A 13908-nucleotide genomic window follows, 5' to 3' on the forward strand; every position below is an offset into this window, starting at 1 on the left:
GTCTTACAAGCAGCTCTTTTTAAAAACAGCAATCTCAGGCCTGCTATATGAACTCTTTTCTGCATAGAAACTAAGGCTAAACAGAGATGAAATGACTTCCCTTAAGATATTTAGATATTAAGTGCTAGACTCAAGGTTCAAACCCAGGCTTTTGGATTCCAAATTTATACTTTTCCCACTACAGAACTTTTAATCTCCTTAAATCGAGTACAGATGTTTTTAGTTTGTGATTGAAGTGGTAAAATTGAATACATAGTTCCTTTAAGATGTGGAATGTTGAAGTGATTGACTTTAAGTGATTTTCTTCTTGTGCTTTTTAATGCTTTCTCTCTGACCTATAACATTTCTAGGATAACATAAAAAATCTAGAATTGGAAGTCATCAATCTGCAAAAGGAAAAAGAAGAATTGGTTTTTGAACTTCAGACAACGAAGAAGGATGTCAACCAAGCCAAGTGAGAAAACATCCAATAACTATTATTTCAAGTCCCTACTATGTGTGAGGAGTTATAGAGGAAATAAGTAAGAGAACCATTTCCTGTCCCCACAGGATTTATACCTAGTTGTGGAGAGGAGATCTAAACAAAAGAAAAGAAATTGAGATTTTAAACAAGACCTCATGATGAGTAAAAGAATGCCATAACAGGGATCCCTGGGTGGTGCAGCAGTTTGGCGCCTGCCTTTGGCCCAGGGCGCTATCCTGGAGACCTGGGATCGAATCCCACGTCGGGCTCCCGGTGCATGGAGCCTGCTTCTCCCTCTGCCTCTCTCTCTCTGTGACTATCATAAATAAATAAAAATTTTAAAAAAAAAGAATGCCATAACAGCATATGATTAGTAGCTAGATAAATTTCCTAGGAAGTAATAGCTTTAAGAATTCAGAGTCAGGAGATAATAGTTTAGGCTGGCATGATCGAGAAAGGCTTTATAAGCAGTTAGATTTTGAGCTGGATTTTGAAAGATTATAAGACCTACCAGACAGCTACAGTTTCTTTGTCCCTGTACTGATGGCAGATTAGCTTGTGAATAGAGTTAATGTCCAGGCTAGTAAATGAAAAACCAATCTAGCCATCCCTTAGTCAGTTAAGAGTAAAACCAAGACTGGGTGACTCAGTCGGTTCTGTGTCCGACTGTTGATCTCAGCTCAGGTCCTGATCTTGGGGACATGAGTTCAGGCCCCACTTTGGGCTCTACACTGGGCATGGAGCCCACTTTTTAAAAAAGAATAAAACCAAGACAGATAACCAGAATATCCTACTCTTCCTCAGACCTCTTCCTTATTGACTACTCTACCTTCTTTTTACTCAGTGATTCTATTATACCTCTGTTGAGTCTAAAGTTCATGTTCTTAAATGTTATGCTGAATGTTCGCTTTCTGTCTCAGACTAGTGTAATAGTCCTCAGAATTATTTCTTTACAGCTAAACTAAAGTGAAATATCTTCAAAGAACCATCCTTTTAACATAGTGGTGGGGAGTGATGTCATTTGAGTCGAATGCATTGTTAGAAACTCAAAAAATTTGTTGTTTACTCTTTATATTTAGCTCCCATTATTGAGACAATTTTGGTTGTTTGGGTGGTTATTCTTTATTTAAAGATGGCTATGTGACTGATCACCTATGATATATATATAATATATATATTAGATATATATATATATCTCCCTGTGAACCTGGGAGTCTAACACTATGTCTTTTGAAGTCAAGTTTTGCTGCTGCTAGTCTTCATTCCTATAGCATCTGTTTTTAGGTTGAGTGAGCGCCGCCGTAAACGTCTCCAGGAGCTAGAGGGTCAAATGGCTGATCTGAAGAAGAAGCTGAATGAACAGTCCAAACTTCTGAAGCTGAAAGAGTCCACAGAGCATACCGTTTCCAAATTGAACCAGGAAATACGGGTAATAAGCTCTCATCCTTGGGTTTATTTCATTAAAACTTACAAACATAGGTGTTCCATTTAGAATTATACTACAGAGGTGTTGTCAGATGAGAAAGTAGCAGGCAGGACCATCATTTCAAATGTGTGACTCTCCACAAATGTCCCTTTTATGGGACATTGTCTTGGTAGTCATCTAGAATCTGAATAACAAAACCTGGCTTTAACATTCAGAGTTTAATGTTAAAGTCTCTGAAACCAAAGGAGAAAGATACCTTAATATTTTGTCATGATATCCTGACCACCTTCCGTGATAATGCTGAATAATTCTGTAAAGTAGTTACAAAGTGATGACACCTGGAAATTATTTTCAGTTATTGAACGTTCGACTTCTGACATCTAGAAAGTGGAGTCACAAGCCACTTATACCGAAACCTTTAGAATACAATGGTTGCTAGGTGGATTTGTCCTTGAGGCTTAGTAGATATTTCCTTGAAATTTCATTTACATACAAAGAATTTAGGGCTGGATTTAGCTCTTTGTACATTTTTTAAAGTTTCTTCAGCATGTTCGTTTGTGCAGTCTATACTTGGAAACCTTGTGCAAGCATAGCAAGGGGTATTGCAAGCCTAATCAGAAAATCTGTTGGCAGCCTTCTCAGTTTAGCTCTGGGTTTTCTCTCTTAATAGTTAGTCTATCCATCTGCATATCAGCCTAGAATAACTGTAGATGACTAATACTTGTACTGGGTTTTGTTTTTACAGGTGATGAAAAGCCAGCGGGTACAGTTAATGCGTCAGATGAAAGAGGATGCTGAGAAGTTTAGACAGTGGAAACAACAAAAAGACAAAGAAGTTATCCAGTTAAAAGAAAGGGTAAGTAACTATAACCTTCCAAAGGCCTACCTAATAAACCCTTCTCTGGGCTGACTAACATTGAAACTTTTCTTCAAAAAGCTGGTTATCTCCAAAAATGTGACACATTCATGAATTTTAACAAGGATTTCTTAAACGTCCACTATATTTAAGGTACTATGCACTAGATACCATGGAAAAGAGAAAGATGAGTAGTATATGAGCTCTACCCTTGAAGAATGTCTTATCTAGAGGGGAAGGTGAGACATAAGCACAGTTTTCTTTAATTCAAGGAATAAAGAAATCTGTGCTTTATGAATGGCCTAAAATACCAATGTAATTAAGAAAAGAAAGCATATTTCCAATTAGAGTGAAAAGATGACAGCTGAACAGGCCTTGAATGATAGGGAGGATTTTGATAGAGACAAGTGCAAGGCATTCTAGATAGATGGAACAGCAAGAGCAAAGACACAGGTGACAACTTTGTAAGCTATTCAAGGAAAGATGAATGGTCCTAGTGAGACGAAGGATGGTAGGAGATTCCATCAGAAACACAATGAAGCTAGATTGTTAAAGATTTCAGAAATGTGAACTTTATTTTGTTAGCAATGTAAAGATTTTTAAGGTTTTTGAGAAACAAAGTGGTATCAGCCAAGTACTGCTTTAGAAAGATACATCTGAGAGTAATGTGTTTAACAAACTGAAGTACTGAGAAACTAGAGGCCAGAACAGAATATTTTTTAAAGATTTTATTTATTTATTAATGAGACACACACACACAGAGAAAGAGAGACAGAGACAGAGACACAGGCAGAGGGAGAAGCAGGCTCCATGCAGGGAGCCTGATGTGGGACTCAATCCTGGACTCCAGGATCACACCCTGGGCCGAAGGCAGATGCTAAACCTCTGAGCTACCCAAGGATCCCCCCAGAACAGAAGTTAAGAACATGTTACATCATCCAGGAAGATAGTAAGGGCTTGAATTACAGTAGTAACAGTATTCTTAGAAAGGACATTGATACAGGGAAATTTTTAGAATTGGCCAGAATGTGATACATTGGGTCAAGAAATAAGGAGAAGCACTTTTCAAATAGTTGCATGAGGAGCTTTGTGAACACTCTTTTCCACAAAAGAAATGTAAGTAGTGAAATTTATAAAAACAGCCCTTGAAAGTCTCTATATGTCCTGAGGGCATATAGCAAAGAAACTGTATTCAAGAAATCTAGATCTCAGTAAGATGCAAGAGTCTGTGGCACTTGAGCCACAATCAGCTCACTCCCCTCATTCCTCAACTTCCAGTCTGTGGCTATGGTTTCTTCTGTTTCATCCCCCACAGCTTCATGTTGCTGAAGTTCTATTTCAGGCAAGAGCAACCAAGATGGTCTGGGGATCCTTTCTTCTACCTAGCCCCCATGTGTAGGATGGAAACTGCTCCTGCTACAGAAGACCAGGAATACTGGGGCCTGATTACCCCAACCCAATCATAGGATATAGATTCCATGTCAGGAGAGGCAAGTCAAGAAAAATAGAGTATACTGACCCTGCCCAGCACCCTACTCACAGAACAGAGAAGTAACTCAGAGAAGTGCATACTATCCCCACTCCCCAGTCTTGAGCAGTAATACAGAGGTTCCCCAGGGGTGATGGGGAGCATTGGCATTGGAACAGTCATAGGAATGCAGCCCTCCCTAAGGTGCTCTCTTTATTTGGGGACAGAGTTTGGGGAAGTTAAAACCTAAAGGAGCTATCAAAAATAATGGAAATTTTGGTAGTGAGCAATTAAGAGACTGGTAGCTCCATGAGAACAATAAGTAAAACAATAGTAAAAATATTCAAAAACATAATGGCTGAAAAATTTCTAAATTTGCTACAAAATATCTACACATCTAAGAAGCTCAGTGAACTCCAAAATAAATGGAAAGGGAACCACACCAAGACACATTATGTCAAAATGATGAAAGACAAAAGACAAAAAAAACTTGAAAGCAAGATAAAATGACTCATCACATACAAGCAACCCCCCAAAAAATAACAGCTGAATGCCATCAAAAACAATGGAGGGCAGAAGACAATGGGAAAACATATTAAAAGTGCTGAAGTAAAATAATATCAACCAAGAATTTTACAGACAACGAAATTTTCTTTCAAGATTGAAGACAAAATAAAGACATTCCCAGATAAACAAAAGCTAAGTGATTTTGTTTTTAGCAGACCTACCTTATAAGAAATACTAAAAGAACTTTAGTCTGAAAGCAAGTGATACCAGATAGTAATTTGAATCTACACACACACACGCACGCACACACACAGAGAAAACACAGAGTACCAGTAAAGATATTATGTAGGTAATTCTAAAAGACAGTATTATAATTGTGTATTTCTTCTCCCTTCTCTTAACTGACTTATTTTTTTTAAGATTTTATTTATTCATGAAAGACAGAGAGAGGCAGAGACATAGGCAGAGGGAGACGCAGGCTCCCTGCAGGGAGCCCAGTGTGGGACTCAATCCCAGGACCCTGGGATCACATCCTGAGCCAAAGGCAGATGCTCAGCCACTGAGCCACCCAGGTGCCCCCTCTTAACTGATTTAAAAAGCAATTATATAAAATAATATTTATATAATTGTATTGATGAGTCTATAACATATAGAAATCTAACATATTTGACAAAGGAGGTAGCTGGGAGCAAAGTTGTATTTGAGTAAAGAAATGGCATCAAATGGTAACCGGAATCTATAGGAAGAAATGAGAACCAGAAATGCTAAATAAGAACAAATTCTATAAATATATATTTGTTCTTCTTTCATCTCAGCTTATTTAAAGGATAACTTATATAAAGTAATAATAATAGTGAATTTCATGGTTACATACAGATATAATTTATATAATAATAGCACAGAAAGGGAAGAGAATAACTGTATAGAAATAACATTTCTATGTCTCACTGGAATTAAGTTAATATAAATCTGAAGTAGATTCTTTTTTTTTATTCATGAGAGACACACAAAGAGAGAGGCACAGACATAGGCAGAGGGAGAAGCAAGCTCCACGCAGGGAGCCTGATGTGGGACTCAATCCAGGGACTCCAGGATCACACCCTGGGCCGAAGGCAGGCGCTAAACTGCCAAGCCACCCAGGGATCCCTGAAGTAGATTCTTTTAAGATGTTTATTATAAGTACTAGAGCAATCATTAAGAAAATAACTCAAGAATAGAGTGAAATGATCATTAAAGGAATCAATATGCTGCCCTAAAAAATACTTCATTCACTTAATATAAAAGAAAGAAGTAAAGGAAGAATGGAGGAACAAAAAAGATATGACATTTAAAAAGTATACATGAAAATATGAATCCAAACATGCAATAATAACATAATGTGAGTAGATTAAACCATCTACTCAAAAGGCAAAGAGTGTCAGACTAGATTTAAAAAAACAGGATCCATAACAAAGACATGGTGTCTACAGAAGACATATAATGAATTCAAAGATACAAATAAGTTGAAAGTAAAAAGTTGGAAAAAGATCTACCATTCAAACACCAAAAAAAGGCTGATGTGGCTATACAGACAAAATACACTTTAAAACACAAAATATTACTAGAAATAGAAAGGAACAGTTTATAATGATACAAGAGTCAACCCATCAGGAAGATATAACAATTACGAAAAATATATGCACCTAACATCAAAGCCTCAAAACACATGAAGCAAACATGGACAGAAATGAAGGGAGAAATAAATCAATAATAATATTTGGACATGGGCAGCCCGGGTGGCTCAGCGGTTTGGCGCCTGCCTTCAGCCCAGGGCCTGATCCTGGAGACCTGGGATCGAGTCCCACGTCGGGCTCCCTCCGTGGAGCCTGCTTCTCCCTCTGCCTCTCTCTCTGTGTCTCTCATGAATAAATAAATAAATAAATAAAATCTTTAAATAATAAAATAATATTTGGACATGTAAATACCTCACTTTCAATAATGGATAGAACAACTAGGCAAAGTATCATCAAGGATGTCAAAGAATTAACAATACAATAAACTAACTAGACCTAACAGACATCTATAGACTATAGCAGGGTATACAGTCTTCTCAAGTGCACATAGAACATTCTCCAGGATAGACTGTACGTTAGGCCATAAACATTGCTCAGTGCATTTAAAAGGGAAAAAATAAGTTTAAAAGGAATGAAATAATATAAAGTATGTTTTCCAACCACAGTGGAATGCAATAAGAAATCAATAGGAATTTGGAAAGTCACTAATAAGAGGAAATTAAACAACACAGTCCTAATTAAATAACGAGTTAAATAAGAAATCACATGGAAATTTTCTGATAAATAAAAATAAAGACATGCCAAAATTTATGGGATGCAGCTAAAGCAGTGTTTAGAGAAAAATTTATAGCTGTTAATGCCTATTTAAAAATGAGCAAAGATCTCAAATCAATAATCTAGACTTCCACTTTAAGACACTGGGAAAAAATGAGCAAACTAAACCGAAAGCTAACAGATGGGCAAAAATGTTGAAGGTTAGAGTGGAAATTAATGAAATAAAGAATAGAAAAAATAATAGAGGAAATCAGTGAAACCAAAAATTGGACCTTGGAAATGATCAACAAATGCTGACAAATCTTTAGGTAGGCTTAACAAGAAAAAGAGAAGATTCAAATTACTAAAATTAGGAATAAAGAGGGGCATCACTACTAGTTTTCAGAATGAAAGCATTAAAAGGGAATACTTATGAACAACTGCATGCCAACAAATTATAGATAGCTTAAATGAAATGGGAAAGTTTTTGGAAAGATAAAAACTACTGAAGCTGACTCAAGAATAGAAAATCTTGGGGATCCCTGGGTGGCTCAGCAGTTTAGCGCCTGCCTCCAGCCCAGGGCATGGTCCTGAAGTCCTGGGATCAGGTCCTGCGTCGGCCTCCCTGCATGGAACCTGCTTCTCTCTCTCTCTCAGCTTCTCTCATGAATAAATAAATAAAATCTTAAAAAAAGAATAGAAAATCTGTACAGACCCATAACAAGAGATTAATTTGCTGGTTTAAAGGTTCCCAGAAGAGGGCACCTGGCTGGCTTAATCAGTTAAGGGTCCTGGGATCAAGCCCTGAGTCAGGTTCCACGTTCAGCAGGGAGTCTGCTTGAGGTTTCTCTCTCCCTTTCCTTCTCCTTTTGCCCCCACCCCTGCACTCAGGTGTGCACTCTGTTAAATAAATAAATGGCTAAATACATAAATAACCAGAAAGAAAAGCCCTGGCCCAGATGGCTTCACTGGTGAGTTCCATCAGACATTTAAAGAAGAAAGAATACCAAATTTTCAGAAACTATTCCAAAAAACAGAACTGGGGGAAACATTTCCCAGCTCATTCTATGAGGCCAGTATTTCCTTGATACCAAAACTGAAGACATTCCAAGAAAACTACAGACCAATATCTCTTATGAACATGGATGTGAAAATCTTCAACATAATACTAACAAATTGAATCCAGCAACATATAAAAAGAATGAAACACCATGAGCAAGTAGGGCTCATCTGAAAAAATGTAAGCTTTCCTTAACATCTGAAAATCACTTAATCTATTACACCATATCAATTGAATAAAGGACAAGAAGCACATGATTATCTCAACAGACAGAAAACACATTTGACAAAATCCATCACCCTTTCATAATAAAAACACTCAGGAAACTAGGAGTAGAAAGGAATTCCCTCAACCTGATAAAGGGCATTTATGAAAACCCACAGCTAACATCATAATAAGGAAAGAAAAAACTTTCCCCCTAAGATCAGGAACAAGACAAGAATATCCGTTCTTGTCACTTTTATTCCACATTGTCCTGGAGGTTCCAGCCAGGGCACTTAGGCAAGAAAAACATGTGAAAGGCATCCAGATTGGAAAGGAAGAAGCAAAACTCTCACCGCTGACAGGTAATGTGATCGTGTATGTATAAAATGCTAGAGAATCTACTAAAAAACTGGGGAAACTAATACGTGAGTTCAGCTAGGTTGCAGGATATAAGTTCAATGTACAAAAGTCAGTTGTATTTCTATACACTAAAAACCAATTTGAAAGTAAAGAAAGCAATTCCATTTATAATAGCATCAATAAGAATAAAATACTTAGGAATAAGCTTAATAAGTGTAAAATTTATAAACTAAATACTATAAAATATCATTGAATTAAATAAATGGAAAGATAGTCCATGTTCATGAATAGAAAGACTTAGTATTTTTTTTAAGATTTTATTTGTTTATTCATAGAGACACACAAAGAGAGAGAGAGGCTCCATGCAGGGAGCCCGACGTGGGACCCAATCCCAGGTCTCCAGGATCACGCTCCCGGCTGCAGGCGGCGCTAAACCGCTTGCGCCACTGGGGCTGCCCAAGACTTAGTATTCTTAAGACGGAATACTCCTCAGATTGATCTACAGATTCAGTACAATCTCATTCAAAATTCCAACTGGCTTATTTACTGAAATTCATATGCTGACCCTAAAATTTATATGGAAATGGAAGTGATCCAGAATAGTCATAACAATCATGAAATAGAAGAAGTTTGGAGATGGCACGTTTCCAGTTGGCAATATATCCATCACCTCACATAGTTACCTGCTTTTTTTTTCAGTGAATTGAGAACACTTAAGATCTATTCCTTAGCAGATTTCAAGTATATAGTACAGTATTAACTAATGTTAGTGTAGTCACTATTATGTATAGATCTTCAGAACTTAGTCATTTTATAACTGAAAGTTTATACCATTTGACCAACTTTCCCCAGTTTTCGCCACCCCCAGTTCCTGGTAACCACCATTACTCTGTGGTTCTATGAGTTTGACTCTTAGATTCCACATATAAGTGAGATCACACAGTATTTGTTTTTCTTAGTTTGGTTTATTTCAGTTACCATAATGACCTTTATGGTTCATCCATGTTGTTGCAAGTGGCAGGATTCCCTTCTTGTTTGTGGCTAATAATATCCCATTGTATACATGCACCACATTTTCTTTATCCATGCATCTGTCTTAGGTTCTTTCCATGTATTGGTCGTTATGAATAATGCTGCGATGAATAAGAAAATGCAATATCTCTTCAACATACTGATTTCATATTTCATTTCCTTTGAATATATACCCAGTAGTGAGATTGCTAGATCATACGGTAGTTCTATTTTAATTTTTGAGGGACCATAAAAAATTACTGTTTTCCACAATGACTTACATTGAAGGACTCTTTAGTTATTGTTATAAGATTTTATGTTCGCTAGCTGAATAGCAATTAAAAGTCTGACTTTTTTCTCTCAGGACCGTAAAAGGCAATATGAACTGCTCAAACTTGAAAGAAACTTCCAGAAACAGTCTAATGTGCTCAGACGTAAAACTGAGGAGGTAAGAAAATCCAACCTGGTAGGTCAAGTGTATTATCACCTTCAGACTAGGTACTGACAAAGCAGTATGCCTTAAATAAACCAATGTCCTGAAAAACCAGGGATACCAATCTTGACCAGCAATTCCTAAGACTTAATCCCTGTTTATATGTCATGAACTGTGAGCAGATAAAAATCTGAGAAGAAATGAAAATTCAAATAAGGATGTCTTTTTCCAACTAAGCTTGCTTCTTTCCAAAAAAATACAGAGTAATATTGATAAGTGCATTTCCAGATTCTTTCAGTCTGCAGTAGTTCTTTGAAATGTGTACCTCTCTTAGGCTCTAAAGCAGTAGTAGTTCACCAGTATTATGTACATGGAGACTTAAAAGTTGATTCCTATAGGAACTCAAACCCATATAATTTTTTCATTTTTTTTACTAAGAAAGAAAAATGGACATTAAAATTTTTTTTCACCCTTAAATTCCACATTACTGTGAGCCATTTTTATTTAGGCAGCAGCTGCCAACAAGCGTCTCAAAGATGCTCTGCAAAAGCAACAGGAGGTTGCAGATAAGCGGAAGGAGACTCAGAGCCGTGGAATGGAAGGCACGGCAGCTCGAGTGAAGGTATGGATAGCTTGCACTCCCATTTCTCTTATCTACATTACGGATAGGAAAAAATGGAAAATAGCTTTCTTTTTTTTATATTTTTTTATTGGAGTTCGATTTGCCAACATATAGCATAACACCCAGTGCTCATCTCATCAAGTGTCGCCCTCAATGCCCATCACCCAGTCACCCCATCCCCCCACCCACCTTCTTTTCCACTACCCCTTATTCCTTTCCCAGAGTCAGGTGTCTCTCATGTTCTGTCACCCTCACTGATATTTCCCACTCATTATCTCTCTTTTCCCCTTTATTCCCTTTCACTATTTTTTAAATTCCTCAAATGAATGGGACCATATAATGTTTGTCCTTCTCCAATTGACTTATTTCAATCAACATAATACCCTCCCGATCTATCCACGTTGAAGTAAATGGTGGGTATTTGTTCTTTCTAATGGCTGAGTAATATTCCATTGTATATATAGACCACATCTTCTATCCATTCATCTTTCGATGGACACCGAGGCAACTTCCATATTTTGGCTATTGTGGATGTTGCTGTTATAAACATTGGGGTGCAGGTGTCATGCTGTTTCACTGCATCTATATCTTTGGGGTAAATCCCCAGCAGTGCAATTGCTGGGTCGTAGGGCAGTTCTATTTTTAACTCTTTGAGGAACCTCCACACAGTTTTTTCAGAGTGGCTGTACCAGTTTACATTCCCACCAACAGTGCAAGAGGGTTCCCCTTTCTCCACATTCTCTCCAACATTTGTTGTTTCCTGTCTTATTAATTTCCCCATTCTCACTGGTGTGAGGTGGTATCTCATTGTGCTTTTGATTTGTATTTCCATGATGGCCAGTGATGCAGAGCATTTTCTCATGTGCTTGTTGGCTATGTCTATGTCTTCTTCTGTGAGATTTCTGTTCATGTCTTTTCCCCATTTCATGATTGGATTGTTTGTTTCTTTGCTGTTAAGTTTCATAAGTTTTTTATAGATCTTGAATACTAGCCCTTTATCTGACGTGTCATTTGCAAATATCTTTTCCCATTCTGTAGGTTGTCTTTTAGTTTTGTTGACTTTTCCTTTTGCAGTGCAGAAGCTTTTTATCTTGATTAAATCCCAATAATTCATTTTTGCTTTTGTTTCCCTTTCCTTAATAGATGTATCTTGCAAGAAGTTGCTGTGGTCAAGTTCAAAAAGTGTGAAAAAAAAAAAAAAAAAAAAAAAAAAAAAAAAAAAAGTTCAAAAAGTGTGTTGCCTATGTTGTCCTCTAGGATTTTGATGGATTCTTGTCTCACATTGAGATCTTTCCTCCATTTTGAGTTTATCTTTGTGTATGGTGAAAGAGAATGGTCTAGTTTCATTCTTCTGCACGTAGATGTCCAATTTTCCCAGCACCATTTATTGAAGAGACTGTCCTTTTTCCAATGGATAGTCTTTCCTGCTTTGTTGAATATTAGTTGACCATAGAGTTGAGGGCCCATTTCTGGGTTCTCTACTCTGTTCCATCGATCTATGTGTCTGTTTTTGTGCTAATACCACACTGTCTTGATGATCACAGCTTTGTAGTACAACTTGAAATTGGCATTGTGATGCTCTGGTTTTCTTTTTCAATATTCCCCTGGCTATTCAGGGTCTTTTCTGATTCCACACAAATCTTAAGATAATTTGTTCCAACTCTCTGAAGAAAGTTCATGGTATTTTGATAGGGATTGCATTAAACGTGTAAATTGCCCTGGGTAGCATTGATATTTTCACAATATTAATTCTTCCAATCCATTTGCATGGAATATTTTTCCATCTCTTTGTGTCTTCCTCAATTTCTTTCAGAAGTCTTCTGTAGTTTTTAGAGTATAGATCCTTTACCTCTTTGGTTAGGCTTATTCCTAGGTATCTTATGCTTTTGGGTGCAATTGTCAATGGGATTGACTTAATTTCACTTTCCTCAGTCTCATTGTTAGTGTCTAGAAATGCCACTGATTTCTGGGCATTGATTTTGTATCCTGCCACACTGCCGAATTGCTGTATGAATTCTAGCAATCTTGGGGTGGGAATCTTTTGGGTTTTCTATGGACAGTATCATGTCATCTGCAAAGAGGGAGAGTTTGACTTCTTCTTTGCCAATTTGAATGCCTTTTATTTCTTTTTGTTGCCTGATTGCTGAGGCTAGGACTTCTAGTACTATGTTGAATAGCAGTGGTGAGAGTGGACATCCCTGTCTTGTTACTGATCTTAGTGGAAAGGCTCCCAGTGTTTCTCCATTGAGAACGATATTTGCTGTGGGCTTTTCATAGATGGCTTTTAAGATGCCGAGGAAAAGTTCCCTCTATCCCTACACTCTGAAGAGTTTTGATCAGGAATGGATGCTGTGTTTTGTCAAATGCTTTCTCTCCATCTATTGAGAAGATCATATGGTTCTTGTTTTTTCTCTTGTTGATATGATCTATCACATTGATTGCTTTATGAATGTTGAACCAGCCTTGCATCCTGGGGATAAATCCCACTTGGTCATGGTGAATAATCTTCTTAATGTACTGTTGGATCCTATTGGTTAGTATCTTGTTGAGAATTGTTGCATCTGTGTTCATCAGGGATATTGGTCTATAATTCTCCTTTTTGGTGGGGTCTTTGTCTGGTTTTGGAAGTGAAGTGATGCTGACTTCATAGAGCAAGTTTGGAAGTATTCCATCCCTTTCTATCTTTCGGAACAGCTTTAGTAGAATAGGTATGGTTTCTTCCTTAAACATTTGATAGAATTCCCCTGGGAAGCCATCTGGCCCTGCACTTTTGTGTCTTGTGAGGTTTTTGATGTCTGCTTCAATTTCCTCCGTGGTTATTGGCCTGTTCAGGTTTTCTATTTCTTCCTGTACCAGTGTTGGTAGTTTGTGGTTTTCCAGGAATGCGTCCATTTCTTCTAGATTGCCTAATTTATTGGTGTATAGCTGCTCATAATGTTTTTAAAATTGTTTGTATTTCCTTGGTATTGGTGGTGATCTCTCCTTTATCATTCGTGATTTTATTAATTCGAATCTTTTCTCTTTTGTTTTTAATAAGGCTGGCTAATGGTTTATCTAACTTATTAATTCTTTCAAAGAACCAACTCCTGGTTTTGTTGATCTGTTCCACAGTTTTTCTGGTCTCTATTTCATTCAGTTCTGCTCGAATCTTTATTAACTCTCTTCTGCTTGGTGTAGGCTTTATTTGCTGTT

At 37.2% G+C, this 13908-nt stretch overlaps 1 protein-coding gene across 4 annotated transcripts in view; it reads left to right on the plus strand.

Moving 5' to 3' along the window:
* KIF4A (kinesin family member 4A) overlaps positions 1-13908 on the plus strand; it is a 125559-nt gene that overhangs the window by 77693 nt on the left and 33958 nt on the right. For all 4 annotated transcript variants that reach the window (XM_025466094.3, XM_049107546.1, XM_025466095.3 and 1 more), the window contains exons 16-20: positions 351-454; positions 1748-1892; positions 2635-2745; positions 10026-10109; positions 10603-10716. In XM_025466094.3, coding sequence (XP_025321879.1) covers positions 351-454; positions 1748-1892; positions 2635-2745; positions 10026-10109; positions 10603-10716 — 558 coding nt within the window. The remainder of the gene's footprint in view (positions 1-350; positions 455-1747; positions 1893-2634; positions 2746-10025; positions 10110-10602; positions 10717-13908) is intronic.

The sequence above is a fragment of the Canis lupus genome, chromosome X (genome assembly GCF_003254725.2).
Source record: "Canis lupus dingo isolate Sandy chromosome X, ASM325472v2, whole genome shotgun sequence".
NCBI lineage: Eukaryota > Metazoa > Chordata > Mammalia > Carnivora > Canidae > Canis > Canis lupus.